The 13,140-nt window shown below is 35.8% G+C and overlaps 1 protein-coding gene across 2 annotated transcripts in view; it reads left to right on the top strand.

Moving 5' to 3' along the window:
• Positions 1-13,140, top strand: part of FER (FER tyrosine kinase) — a 158,011-nt gene that overhangs the window by 37,928 nt on the left and 106,943 nt on the right. For both annotated transcript variants that reach the window (XM_059491724.1, XM_059491723.1), the window contains 4 exons: positions 2,458-2,641; positions 5,559-5,696; positions 6,528-6,647; positions 12,355-12,477. In XM_059491724.1, the coding sequence (XP_059347707.1) occupies positions 2,458-2,641; positions 5,559-5,696; positions 6,528-6,647; positions 12,355-12,477 (565 nt within the window). The remainder of the gene's footprint in view (positions 1-2,457; positions 2,642-5,558; positions 5,697-6,527; positions 6,648-12,354; positions 12,478-13,140) is intronic.

Below are 13,140 nucleotides of genomic sequence, written 5' to 3'. Positions count from 1 at the left end.
GAGGTGGAGCTGCTCCAGGCACCGGAGCTGAGATTCCTTTGCAGGCTGTGGTGAAGACCATGGTGAAGCAGCTGTGCCCCTGCAGCCCATGGGTGCACAGGGAGTTCAGAGATCCACCTGCAGCCCATGGGAGAGCTGCCCATGCTGGGGCGGGTGGATGCCTGGAGGAGGCTGTGACCCAGTGAGAGACCCAGTGGAGAGAGGGCCCTTGCTTCCAGGCTGGAGCAGCCTGTCCTTGGAGGAGTGCACCCCCTGGAGTGATCCCTGCCACAGCAGTTTTGGGAGGAGTGTCTGCCCATGGTGGGAGTTCATGCTGCAGCAGGTGCAGTATGGCTGTTGTTTGTGAGAGTGGACCCACACTGGAGGAGTTCATGGAGAGCTGTCTCCTATGGGAGGGACGCCATGGCCTCACAGGGGAAGGACTCCTCTCCTGGAGCAGTGGAAGAACCCCTCAGGTGATGGACTGACCAAAACCGCCACGCCCTGTCACCCTCCACTGTTGGAGGGAAGGAGGGAGGGGGTGGGGGAAGAGAGGTGTCTTTAAGGGCTTATTTGACTTTCATTATCCTCCCCTGATTTTGTTAGTAATAAATTCACCTTGTACCTTTAAGTTGAACCTGTTTTGCCCTTGGAGTGTTTTCTCCCCTTCCTTAACTCAAGAACCCTTCCTTAACTTATTTTCTCTCTGCCTATCTCTGTTATTCATTAAATTATTTTCCCTCTGTCCAGCTGTGGCAGGGGAGGTTGGGGGAGCAGCTTTGATAGGTGCTTGGCATTTGGCCAGTGTCAAACTATGACAGCTTTTATTCCAGTTCTTCACATCTGGTTTCCCTGATTGCTACTTTCAGACAGCATCATCATCATTGTCTTCATCACCTCATCTATCAGAGTCCAGCTGATGTTCCTGGGACACTCCATTGAGTTCCTACTTCCTCCTGTATAATCTAATCATAATATTTTAGATAAACTTTCTCAAGTACCTTTGAAGTTTCCAAGCTAAGCACCATCCAGTCCTCGTAATTTGTTCTCATTTCATTTATTCGCAACAGCCTCTTTTTCTGACAGCTTAGAAAAAAGAGATTCTTTGACTCGTTCACGAAGTAATATTTCATCCTGGAAATCTCTGAAGGTCTGAGGTAGTGATCACAGAAGCAAAAACAAAATCTTTTCTTGTACCAGCTCCTTTTATATGGTGACTGTTGTTTACTTTTTCTGACAAGGTTGCTGACTCCAATGTATATGAAAGAGGATTTGTTACTGGTTTTCCCTCAACTTCTTTTTAGTGTGCCTTTAATGTTGCTCTGTTTTGATTTATTTGAGTTCACAGTCCCTTGTGTATTCCTTATATGACACAGCTCTTCAAGGTCTGCTTTCAAGTAGCTGTTTTGCCACTTAGCTATGAATGCTTACATTTTCTTTTTTCTCAGCTGTTTTGTGATGGGTAGTAGACGTGTTTTTACTTACATAAATTATTTTAAGTTTCTAAGAAATGCAGTAGTCTGAATGAGATTGCTTGAGGTAGTATATATTTATCTGTGCAGGTACTTGTGACTCTATGCTTGATATTTGCAGATATGAGAATAATTTAAAATGGTCTTAGTTCCTGAAAAAGTAATGAGATACTTGGTAAATATCAAGAAGACAGCAAGGATGTCATTAAAAGCTTATGTGTGTGTTGTGGTTATGGTTATTTTCTTCAGCTGTTGCAGGGCTGTATTTTGGATTTGTGGTGGAAAAAGTGTTGATAACATACTTCACGTAGCTGTGCAGTTACTGTGGTAAAGAATGGAATAGGTGACCTCATGAAATACCTTGTAGCTCTGCAATTCAACTCTCAGCTGGTCCTGTCAGCTTGAACTTGAGGAATTCCAGTCTCAGTGGTACAAAGCTGGGGCTGTAGAGCCAATCTTGATCAGGATAGGGGAATGTTAGGGTGTAGGAGAGAAGCTGGGCATTTTGAGCAGGAGTAACAGTGTGAGGGTTCAGCTGCTCGTGTGGACTGACTGCATCATTGCTTTATCTGGATTATAGGTAGCAATAGGAATGCTTGAATACAAAAAAATAATTTTAGTGCATCTAGTATAGGAGGACATCGCTTTCTCTTCTAAAAATATGATTTTGCAAATAAAAGAAAAGCTTTGAGATAGAAATCCGAGATTTCTTTGTTGTTGATATTGTATTATTTTTATACTTGTGGTTTTTATATACTTTTAGATTAGAAATTCTTACATTTCTGCTCAAAGAAAATAACCTTTTTTCTTATGAAGTTTATTAACTAGAAAACCTAGACATTTGATCATACTAATTATCTGGCAGTGGTTGGATTTTACCTTCCTCATAGAAGTACCTTGGAAATTACTGCAGATAAAGAGGAAAACCTGACATAAATTTACCAGATGTGTCATCTGTAGGCCTGTATACTTTTTAAATCACCATTTTTGTTTTGTTTTCTCTCAGGAAAGGAGACAGAGAAAGCCAAAGATCGGTGTGAAAAAGCCACTATGAAACTCCATATGTTGCATAACCAGTATGTGTTGGCGCTGAAAGGAGCACAATTACATCAGCACCAATATTATGATACTACACTTCCTCTGTTACTTGATTCACTACAGAAGATGCAAGAAGAAATGATTAAAGCCCTGTAAGATGTATTCTTAAATATTTCTAACTTGTAAAATTTCTATGTGTAGTATTCTAATTAATTTTTGAGAATAAGTGAAAATAAGAAACTCTGATTAATTACTTAAATATCAGGGGATAACAGTTGAAAAAAGTCTGTCCAATTGATACATACAGTAGTTGTGAGTGCTCACTTAAGCCTATCAACAAGACACCATCTTTTTATAAATTCTTACAGATTGACTGCGGTGTTTATGTTTGAGCTCATGACTTTTCCTTCAGTTTATAGACTATAGCAAGTTTGTTGCCTCTCTGGTAGTCATTATTATGAAATTCCACCAGCAACGAGTTTGGTTTAAACTGCCCAACTGTCTTGAAAGTGATTGTGGAGGCGCCACAATTGGATGCATAGTTAATGGTATGGGTGGGAGGATTAACAGAATTATGTAAACTTGATCTCTCTGTAAGGAGTCTCCCCTTAGAAATACTGTGACCTCTTTCCTAAAAGATCATTCTTACTTCATTACAGAGTACATGCAAAGTGGTGATGTCTGACAACAGATAGTGAGGACTTTCAGCCCTCCTTTCTGGTTTGTAGCCACCATGCTGCCTCCTTGTCTTAGCTTAAAAAAGGGGTGGTTAGCTTTTTTTAGTAAGTTCTTAATTTAGATGTGAAATGTTCTTTTTTAGTTCATTGTCTTCCCTGTTCTGAATTCAGAATTCATCTTTATTTCAGTGCACAGGAACAGAGGGAGAGTTGGGGACTCCACACTTTATATGGTGCAGGCATCATTAGCTTCCCTGTGCAGTAACAATTTAATTTTTAATTTTTTTGTTTCAGGGGCTGGTATTGAAGTAAAGCTTTGTAGTACTCCCTGTATGGTCATTTTAATTTTATATGTAAGATCACAGCAAAAGGCTACAGTTAAATATGTGTGCTCTAATTCATGTTATTGTTTTAGAATCACGAGCTGTAATAATTAACTGAGGAAATTTATGATGGAACAAGAGCTTATTGAACTTATCTTTACTCTTCCTGGAGTAATAACCTGTAGAAAATACTTTTTTCACTACATAGACTTTTTTGTGAGTTCTGAATGCATTGGAAAATGATTCTATTATATTACCTTTTTTTTGGTGCTCGTATAGAGATGCTGATTTCAGGTGTAGAGCTTAGTGTTACAACCTCTGTGAAGCAAATCTTCCTCAATAACCCTAATTTTGCAGGTGAATTAGTTTTTTAGACCTGAAAAAGTATAGATTAATATTGCTGATGATATTTTTCCTCTTTTTTGTTATTGTAATTGATATAGATTCTATAAGATATGGCACTGCTATTGTTGATGTTTATCTATCTGTTCATTACACTCCTTGAAGTATTTTCTGGAACTTTTTCACACATATTCTCAGAAAAAGACAAGATTTAATGCCTTCTCTTGCCTGCTTTCTGCTCAGAATTAGTGCACTGAAAAAATCCTCTCACACCATTCTCTTTTTACAGAGCAAACACAACTTGAGATCTTATCCAGAAAAAATGCATTTACACTTTTTCCTCTGCATATTTGACTAGCCAAAATTCATCAGTGTTTTTTGAGTGGCCACCATGCTTCAGGTCCTGGCAAGCTAACAAGTTTATCAGAGATAAAAATGAAATAGGAAATAATTATGAAGGTACATGATGAAGGAAAACTGAAAGTTAAGGAGAATAGGAGGGTGTTCTGAGTGTGTGTCACTGGATGTTATTAAATAAGAGTAGTGTCACAATACCACCTCTTCCTTTGCCATTCCTTTTCCACTTGGTTTTTCCCACTCTTGAAAGCAGATGAAGACAAGGTTGGGTGGCTTGTACTTTCTCACAGCAACTTCTTGGTTAATTTTCTCTCCTCTTGTAAATGCATGCTTACTTGTGATTTATGCCTATTTTTGTCTGAATGACAAATAATATACATAAAAAAGTTAGAACAAGATGGAAAGCCAGTGTTGAAAGGAAATGCACACATTTCTGTTGATCATTTTGCCTTATGCCAGAATATATTTTGCCATGAAACATGAAAACCTTCAGTGTTATGAATGGGTAAGGTGATGATTGGCTCTCACGATTAAGAGATTAATATTGTGTGTATGTTAGGAGAAGTTTTTGTTGATGTATGGTTATGTTGTAGTAGTTTGTTTGGTCACCCTCTGTTTTCCCCATAGTCCCCTTTTCCTTCCTGTATTGTTGCCATTGGACAGCCTTGGTTGTCAGGGTCATGTGGAGGGAGGGTGTGCACTTGTGCCCCTTGCATAGTGCCTTTGGGAATGGAAAAGCTTGTTGCATGACAACACATGACCTCAGTCAGGTTACAAGAAAGCAGTCTCCACCAGTAGATGGTGAAGAAGAGTTGACAGACAGACTTCAGGAGGGGCCAGGGTTGGCTGATGGGACCTCCAGGGGTATAAAAGGTGGAGCAGGCATTTTGAGGATGAGCCTCTGGCAGTTGATGATGCTCCCAGCGCTGCCCTTTTTCCTGATTCAGTCCTTTGTTGTGTTTGTTGAAGTTTAGAAAACCTTTGAAATTTTAATGTGATAGGTTGTTTCTCACTTTCAGTGTAGGTTATAACAAGTGTGGCAAGTCCTCTGTGAAGAAGAGCATCCTTTCTGAACTATATACATTCCCTTTCCTTGTAATCGCTCCAGTTTTTAGTTTAGCTATGCTGTGTGTTGGTGCACTGAGATCAACAGAAGGAGCATGGTCTTAAGAGCCAGCCTAAGCCTGTAGAAGAAAGTCCTCAGATGATAGATTGTTTGTTTCTTTGAATAATATATTGTCATACTTTTCCCTTTTAAGCCAGCTGGAACAAGACTTTGTCAAAACAACAAATAGAAAATTTGAAGCATCTTCAATGCCATCGGTGCCTTCAGTGCCATATTATACACTAGACTTTTTTTTCCTTTCTAGAAAAGGGATCTTGGATGAGTATAGCGAAATCACCAGTCTTGTAACAGAAGAGATTGTGAATGTACATAAAGAGATCCAGACCTCCGTGGAACAGATAGACCCTAACTCTGAGTATAATGACTTCATAGATACTCACAGGTGAGCATTTTAATCTCATATTTCTTCTTGAGAAAACACTGCATTAAACTCCAACTGTTTAAGTGCTCAGAGGAATTTGTTTCTGTTTGATTCCTTTTACCTTGTTTCTTGTAAAACTTCATCCTCATTTGAAAATTGTTTTACTTTGCAGATACAGAAAGCTGGCTGAACAGTCTGTTTGGCTGGTTCTAGAAAAACAAATTTCCAGTTACATGAGAATAGCCAGGACTTTGATACTGACAGCAGACTACACATTGCAGTCTAGACTCAATGTGAGCCAGTTTGCTGTTTATTTTGATGCAATTTGCATTCTGGGCTAAAGTTTAAACTTGTTCTAGTTTAAAGTCAACTCTGCAGTTATTGCAGGTTGAGACTTCAGAGCATGCAGATAACACATGCTCTGCGTGTATTAAAAAGTGTATTTCCCATTTACTGAACTATTACTCTGTTTTACTGTATGAAAAAATAGCTCTAAGATTTCTTTTGTTTTCTTCTTGTTATGGTTATCTGTTAATTCATGGTCATCATGTGCAGGTTTGTGGAGGAAGCAGATAACAGGCACCTGTTCACATTGATAGTCTTTGAGAGTCTTGATTTTGCTGTGAACTTTATTCAAAGAACTGTAGTGTGTTTTATCTCATGAGACTTTAGAATTATGGTTTTTTTACAGGAAAAAGAATATGTATCCAATTGCTATCTATCCTTATATGTCATAAATAATTTTAGCTATAATCTAGTTAATGAAATACTTCAAAACCTAATGATCTGCTCTATGATCCACTCAAAGATACATGTTGATTTTTAAATGATAACAATTATTTACTAAATTAGGTCATCAGAAGTTGTCGAACAAGAAATAGAGTTTGATACATCTTTACTAGAAGAAAATGAAAACCTTCAAGCTAATGAGATCATGTGGAATAATTTAACAGCAGAAAGTTTGCAAGTCATGTAAGTCTCTACAAATCTTTCATCCTTTGGAAATGCTATTCTGTGTTATATCTATGCTCACTTAGATCCTTGCATGGCTGTGTCTCCATTTTTAAGGGCCAATTTCTATGTGTAGTATTTTCAGGGTACAGACTCTTTCCCATTCTGGTTGTACTGTTCTTTGCACAAAATCCTTCTCCTTAGTCTCCTCAAAAACTTGTCCTTATTTTCAAAGTATGCAATTCTTTGTGCCAGTTAATAAAATGCCCCAAATCTATGATGATTCCTCTTTGGGAAGGTGCTGGTTCATTTTCCCAAAAGTGTTTCCACATTCACTACCCTAGAAGAAGCAGCAAAATATTTTGATGAAATCACTGAGTAGAGTTATGTGATCAGTGATTTAAATCACCGTGTAGAAAATTTTCATGAATAAATTTATCTTGTTTTTCAAGTGTTTGCTTTTGTTTTCTAAGGGAGATTTAGAGTACATTAACTTAGTAACACAGATGTAGCAGTTGTATAATGTTTCACAGTTTTTAGCTATATGGGGTGATGAACTACCTCTCTGTGTTTTCTTAATATATTTCCTAGTTAAATAGTTTCATTACTTTTACCAATTTCGCCTTTAATCATTTGTTATGGGGAATGAATCGACTGCTGAGAGTATTATATTTGTATATTATTGGCCTCAACTTTTGACATAAAATGGTCCCGCGTGGTCATCTGTGGGATTGTAACTGTTAATCGTGCATTAAAAATGGGAAATTTAGAATTTCATTGGTTGATGTTTTTGCTGTGTCTACTGTATTTCAGTTCATGTGAAACTTATTTGAAATATTTTCCCCTTATAAAGTAAAACTGATGCAAATAAGACATCAATGACATATTGTGCGAATTTTTACATTTAGTTTTCTTTTCTTTAATTTCACTTCCTTAATCAAACTATGATCATTATTTTTTGTAGGCTTTTCTGAAAACCAAAATTAGTGTGAAATATTTTCAAATGTAAACATATAGCAGTGTCTTCTGCAGGTTACTCTCCAGCCCCGTGTTTTCTCAACATGACAGAAACTCGGGATTTTATTAATTCCTTTTTAAGGCTGTTAATAATCCTCTCTTTTTTTTCTGTATAATTTGATTACTTTCTGTAAATCTATTCCCTTGGTAAGTACTGAAATATTTTTTAATATGAAGTATCTGCCTTCTTAATCATGAAGAAGCTTTATCTTATGAAAAGATCCCATGATAATTAAACCCCCCCAATTCCTTTAAACATGCTTCTCTTTTTAATATATTCTGCATCATTATTGTATTGAGATTATTCCTGCCTAAACTCTGAGATGATGTACATCTTGATGTACTTAAGCACAGCAGCAAGAAATATATAGATACTAAGCCTCCTTTTTAAATGGAATATTAAATTTTTTCTAAAATTCTGCCTTTGGCTTGTCTTTTGTATCCAACTGTTTAGAAATATGACAGCAGCATATCTAAATAAAAGAGATGAAATCTTGCTTTTCTAATTAAGATTTCTGATGAAGTATATAATTTTGTTATAAATGTATGTCAGGATATTTACCTACATATATATATATATATTCAGTACAATTTACATAGTATTCTCTTGCAAACCATTCATCCACTTGAAATGGTTCTGCAATTGGAGAAATTTTATGGTGTAGCATTATTTCTGGAACACAAATCAGGTAGCCCTTTTTCGTGTTGCTGTCATTAAGTTGTTCACTTTCTGGTATATATTTAGAGTTCTGAGAAAGACAGTTAAGCCCTGGTAGGTCAGACCAAAGAGAGACACTCAACTTTCTTCATTCCCATGTTAGATAACTGGGAAAAAGTGTTGAGAGAACAAAGCCAGGATGATCATATAATGCTAATTCCTCAGCCTCCCATAATTTTAACCTCTGAAATATTTTGAGATAAATGTCTTTAATGGCTGTGGAGGTAGTTTATAATATCCTTGGGAGTACTTCTGTGATCTTTTTCAGTCAGGTTCAGTGTGTAAAAGTGTCTGTTGTCCATAAAATTTTTGGTCAAGGAATTCCAGAAATTAACTTTCTATTTTGTGAACCTGCTCTTATCTTTTTCCATTTTATGGTTCTTAATCTGTTGTTTTGGAAGAGAAGACAAACAATCTGTTCCTTTCTGCCTATGATAATGTAAATTTCTGTTCAACTTCTGTTCTGTGATCTCTTTTTCAGAGTGATCTTTTAGCTTTAATCTGGCCTTTCACAAAGCTTACTCATCCTTTATCCGTCTGGTTGTCTTCATTTGAATATTTTCAAGGTTCTATATTAGTTTTGAGATGAATGACTAGAATTTCACAGGTAATCCAGATAGAGAGTTTAGAGGGAGGCCTTCCAAGGTTTTCTGTGTTCTTGCTCTGCTTTGGTTTTAACAAATCCTAGAGAAGCATTCGGTTTGATTTTCTGACCTGAGCAGGTCATCAAGCAAGTGTTTTCAGGGAATCACCAACTGTATCTCCAAGATTTCATTTCTGAGTGGTAGTGGTCATTTTAGATCCATGCTCCATTCTCTACATAAATAAAGCTTTGGATTATTTTTTCCTCACTACATATTTGCCTATTTCCATATGTATTGAAATGACAGCCTCGGTATGGAGTGTCATAAGGTCCAGAATAATCCTTTTTTATTTTTCACATTCAGCCTTCCCCCTACCTCAAGTAACATTATATGATCAGCATTCTTTGTCACTTTTCAAACTGTCTTTTTATTTGGGTTATTATGAATATAGTAGGGAGTGCAGATTATATATGAAGCTCCACTGTCCCACGGTACTGTAAAAACTGTTTATTATTATCCTGTTTGTCCTTTTGCTTTTTAATGCAGGTCAGAACACTTCATTTTTTTTATAGTTCTTGGTAACTTGGTCTTTACTCATAGCTCTTGTTAACTGTGTTTTAGATATCTTGCCTTAAAGCCACTGCAGCCAAAAAACCTGTATTTCTGTCAGCGGTGTATGATGAGAAATTTGCAAGCAAGAGAAGTGTACTACATCATTTATCCATAGTTGATGACTTTTAAAAAGTCAGCTTTACATGACGAAACAATAGAAATTTGACTTTTTATCTTCAGCATTAAAATCGTGGATTTGGAGCTTTAAAATGCTGCTTTATGTTTCTGCAGAGGAAAACTACCTTCAGTATCTACCAAATAAAATAAATGCACATGACGGATTTATTACACAAACATTTAAAACATTCGAAGAACATTATATTGATTTATAATCAATATAATTATTGATTATACATTATATATATAATCAATAGTATTTAGTTGAATCAGCTGTTTTATTGACTATGCAATGAAAAAATGACAGCTTTGCTTACATAACTGTTTAATCATTTTAACAATGTGTATTTTAAGGGAGCATGATGAGAAAACTGGTTTTTACATTTTAAGGTGAGCTTATATTTATGAATAAAATTTTGACAAAGGGAGGTAGTTAAAAGTCAGCGTTGACTAGCTAACCTTTCTAAAGAATGAGTTGTGGTGTCTCCTGATTAGTATTCATAGATGTCACTGAATAGTACTGAGAAATTCTGAAAAGTGTAGCAGGGTAAGAGTTTATGCTTTGAAGAGACGCGTTAAAAGCTGAGAGGAAGCAACCTCAGCTAAAGGCTGATCAATGAGCATAGTAATGTCCAGTTCTTCTGAAATATGAATTCTCTAAGATCAAGCATTTGTTTTAATTGATAGTTGCAGCAGAACAGAGCTTAAAACTAAAGGAATAGAAATGGAAGCTTTCTAGGCACGGGCATGATGTGATTTTTCAAGTGTTACAGTGATTAACTGTTAAGTCATAGTAACCCTTCTGTAAACTGATTGTATCCATAAGGCATATACAACACCACAAGAAAATTCCTTTGGTAAACAAGGGCCAAGATGATACAAGACAGATGCAGAGTTGTCAGCTGTAGCCAGTTTGAATGGAAGTTATTGTTTAAACAAAGAATAGATGTGAAGTGCAAGGAGGCAAGTAGTTTTGGTGTACCTGGTAGCTTCTTTTTCTTTTCCCTAAGATAAATAAAAATCTTTCTGAAGTATCTCAGAAGTTTCAGGAAGAACTACATCAACTTAATGTTTCAATCTGATATTGCAATATAAAATATAACATCTAGTATTTTTGAAGCGGTGAAATAATAAAGATGTTGTATCTGCATACTCATTCCTTCTACTGATGAAGTCTTATCAGTTTCGTTTTAATTTCATTACTGTTGATGCTGGATCATTAGATAAAACATGTGCTTCCTGTAAATCAGTTGTTAAGCAAATAAAATATTGATTAAAATTTTGTTTAGAAAGCTGTTTAAAAAGCAGTTAAATTTTTTAAAATTACTTTCTTTAGCAAAGTATTAAAATAAAAAAGTTAGTTGGTAATAAGTTGGAGACCCAGTATAAGGAAATATAGAGAAGTTCAGCATAGAGATTTTGACAGCCTAAAACTGATAAAATGTATATGGAAAGCAGAGCTGTGATGATGTTCGTGAGGGAAATGTTTTAAGTATTTATCTTATCTCAAACACATGTGGAAGGTTTATCTTTTGGGAAATAAATCTTCATCATTCACTCTATGGCTTTTTTTTAGTGGTTCTAGTCTCCTAGAGTAACGTACACGACTGGGTACAGATCATATATAATCAACATTGTATAAAATATATTGGGAAGCGAGGACTTGATTCAGCGTTTAGAATCAAGTAACTCAGTTTGGCATATATGGACGTGTGGAATATGCCTCCTAGATATTTAGAGAGTTGGGTGTACCACTCCCTGGTCTGGAATGGTTTTGGGCAGTAGATCAGTGCAATGGTAATTGCTACATATATTTTGCTTGTGTTCCACTTTTTACTTCAGTAATTTTATTGAAATTGGGCTTGAAAATATAGGGAAAATAAATTAAGATAGTTAAAGATGTATAGATAAATGACAAAAAGGAAACAAGATGTTTATGCTTATTTATCTTTAAGAGATTGTTCTGATTTAACAATCTTGATTGATACACATTTTAGAAGTTGTCATTATGTAAGCCATTTACATGCATTGTTTAGAATGCAAACGGTGTTGTACGTTCATGGAACTTTTTTTTTGTTATTGGAGTATTTACCAGTATAATTATGAATTGTTAGTAATAGTTTTAAAGTGTAATACCCCTTCTCTGTTAGTATTGAGTGGTTTTGTACTTTATTTTTAATTAACCATTACCAGAGATTGTAACCTGAAAAGGATAATTGTAAAGAAAGATACAATCAGTATTACAACAGAAGGTGATTATTTGTACTTTTGCTATTTCTAGAAGTAAATACAACCCAGCTACTGATTCTGTGTATTTATTTAACACATTTTTTATCAGTCAGAACACTTTTGTCTTTCTTTAAGCATCTCACAAATTAGCAATATATTAGGAAGGCATTAATTCATGGAACTCATCACACAGTCTGGAAAAATATTTTCTTGATAGGAGAACCTGCAGACAGGAGATCATTCTGTAACCTTGTGTGTATACAGAGGCTCACACAAAATCTCTAACAATACAGATTAGCAACGTGAAGGTCCAGCCACACAAAAAAAGAAATATCACTAAGCACTGAGTAACATAATCTAAAAAATAATGCTCTTTTACGTCTTCAGGAAAAAGATTACAATGTACACAGTTTATGCATTCACAGGCTGGGTTTCTGAAATCTGTTTACAGGTTAAAAACAGTAATAGAAGAACTTATGCAAACGCAACAAACCCTTCTGAGCAAAGAGGAACTTGTTTTGGAACTAGAGAAAAAAATAGAAGAGTCATCTAAGACATGTGAAAAGAAATCTGAGTAAGTTGAAATTTAAATTTCAAAATACAATAGTTTGATGGGGAAAAATGTCTATAATGCAATTCCTAAAACTTAAGTAAGAAATAATCTTCACTAATCTTGTTCTGCCTTTGTGTTTAGGAATTACTGTGAAAAACAACGGTAAGTTAATTTCTTGTCTCTGAAATAAGCCTTGCCCACTGCAGACCCCAACTCACTGAAGAGCTGTGCAGCTCCATAAGTTTAATGTAATTGCCATGGTTTGGCAAGAGCTTTTGGCTCAAGAGCTGGACCTTTCATTAATTCAATTCAGCTTGCTCAAAGAAGATGAGTGAGTTCAGTTGCCTCTCTGTTTGGCAGAATTCCTTGTGGAGGTATAATTCTGTGAAAGGCTTTCAGAACCTTGTGCAAGACTTTCTTATGCAGTAATATGTTTGCAGCTTGTCAGGTTAAGGTCATTCTTCTTTGCATTTCCTTTACAGAAGTGTAAATGTAAAGTACGTAAATCTCATACCCTGTAGTACTGCATAGTAAATGCCAAAGGTGAAACATTAGTGAGTGTTTTAGTGCACCATAAATAAAACATTATTATAAAGAATCATTCCTGGACAACATCTTTAAGTATTTAGTTCTTCTACCTTTGGTTAGAAAAAATATTCACATACTCTTCTAAACTGCTGTCGG

The sequence above is a fragment of the Ammospiza nelsoni genome, chromosome Z (genome assembly GCF_027579445.1).
Source record: "Ammospiza nelsoni isolate bAmmNel1 chromosome Z, bAmmNel1.pri, whole genome shotgun sequence".
NCBI classification, from domain to species: Eukaryota; Metazoa; Chordata; class Aves; order Passeriformes; family Passerellidae; genus Ammospiza; species Ammospiza nelsoni.
The sequence above is the reverse complement of the archived record's forward strand: the minus strand, read 5'-3'. Positions and strand labels throughout refer to the sequence as shown.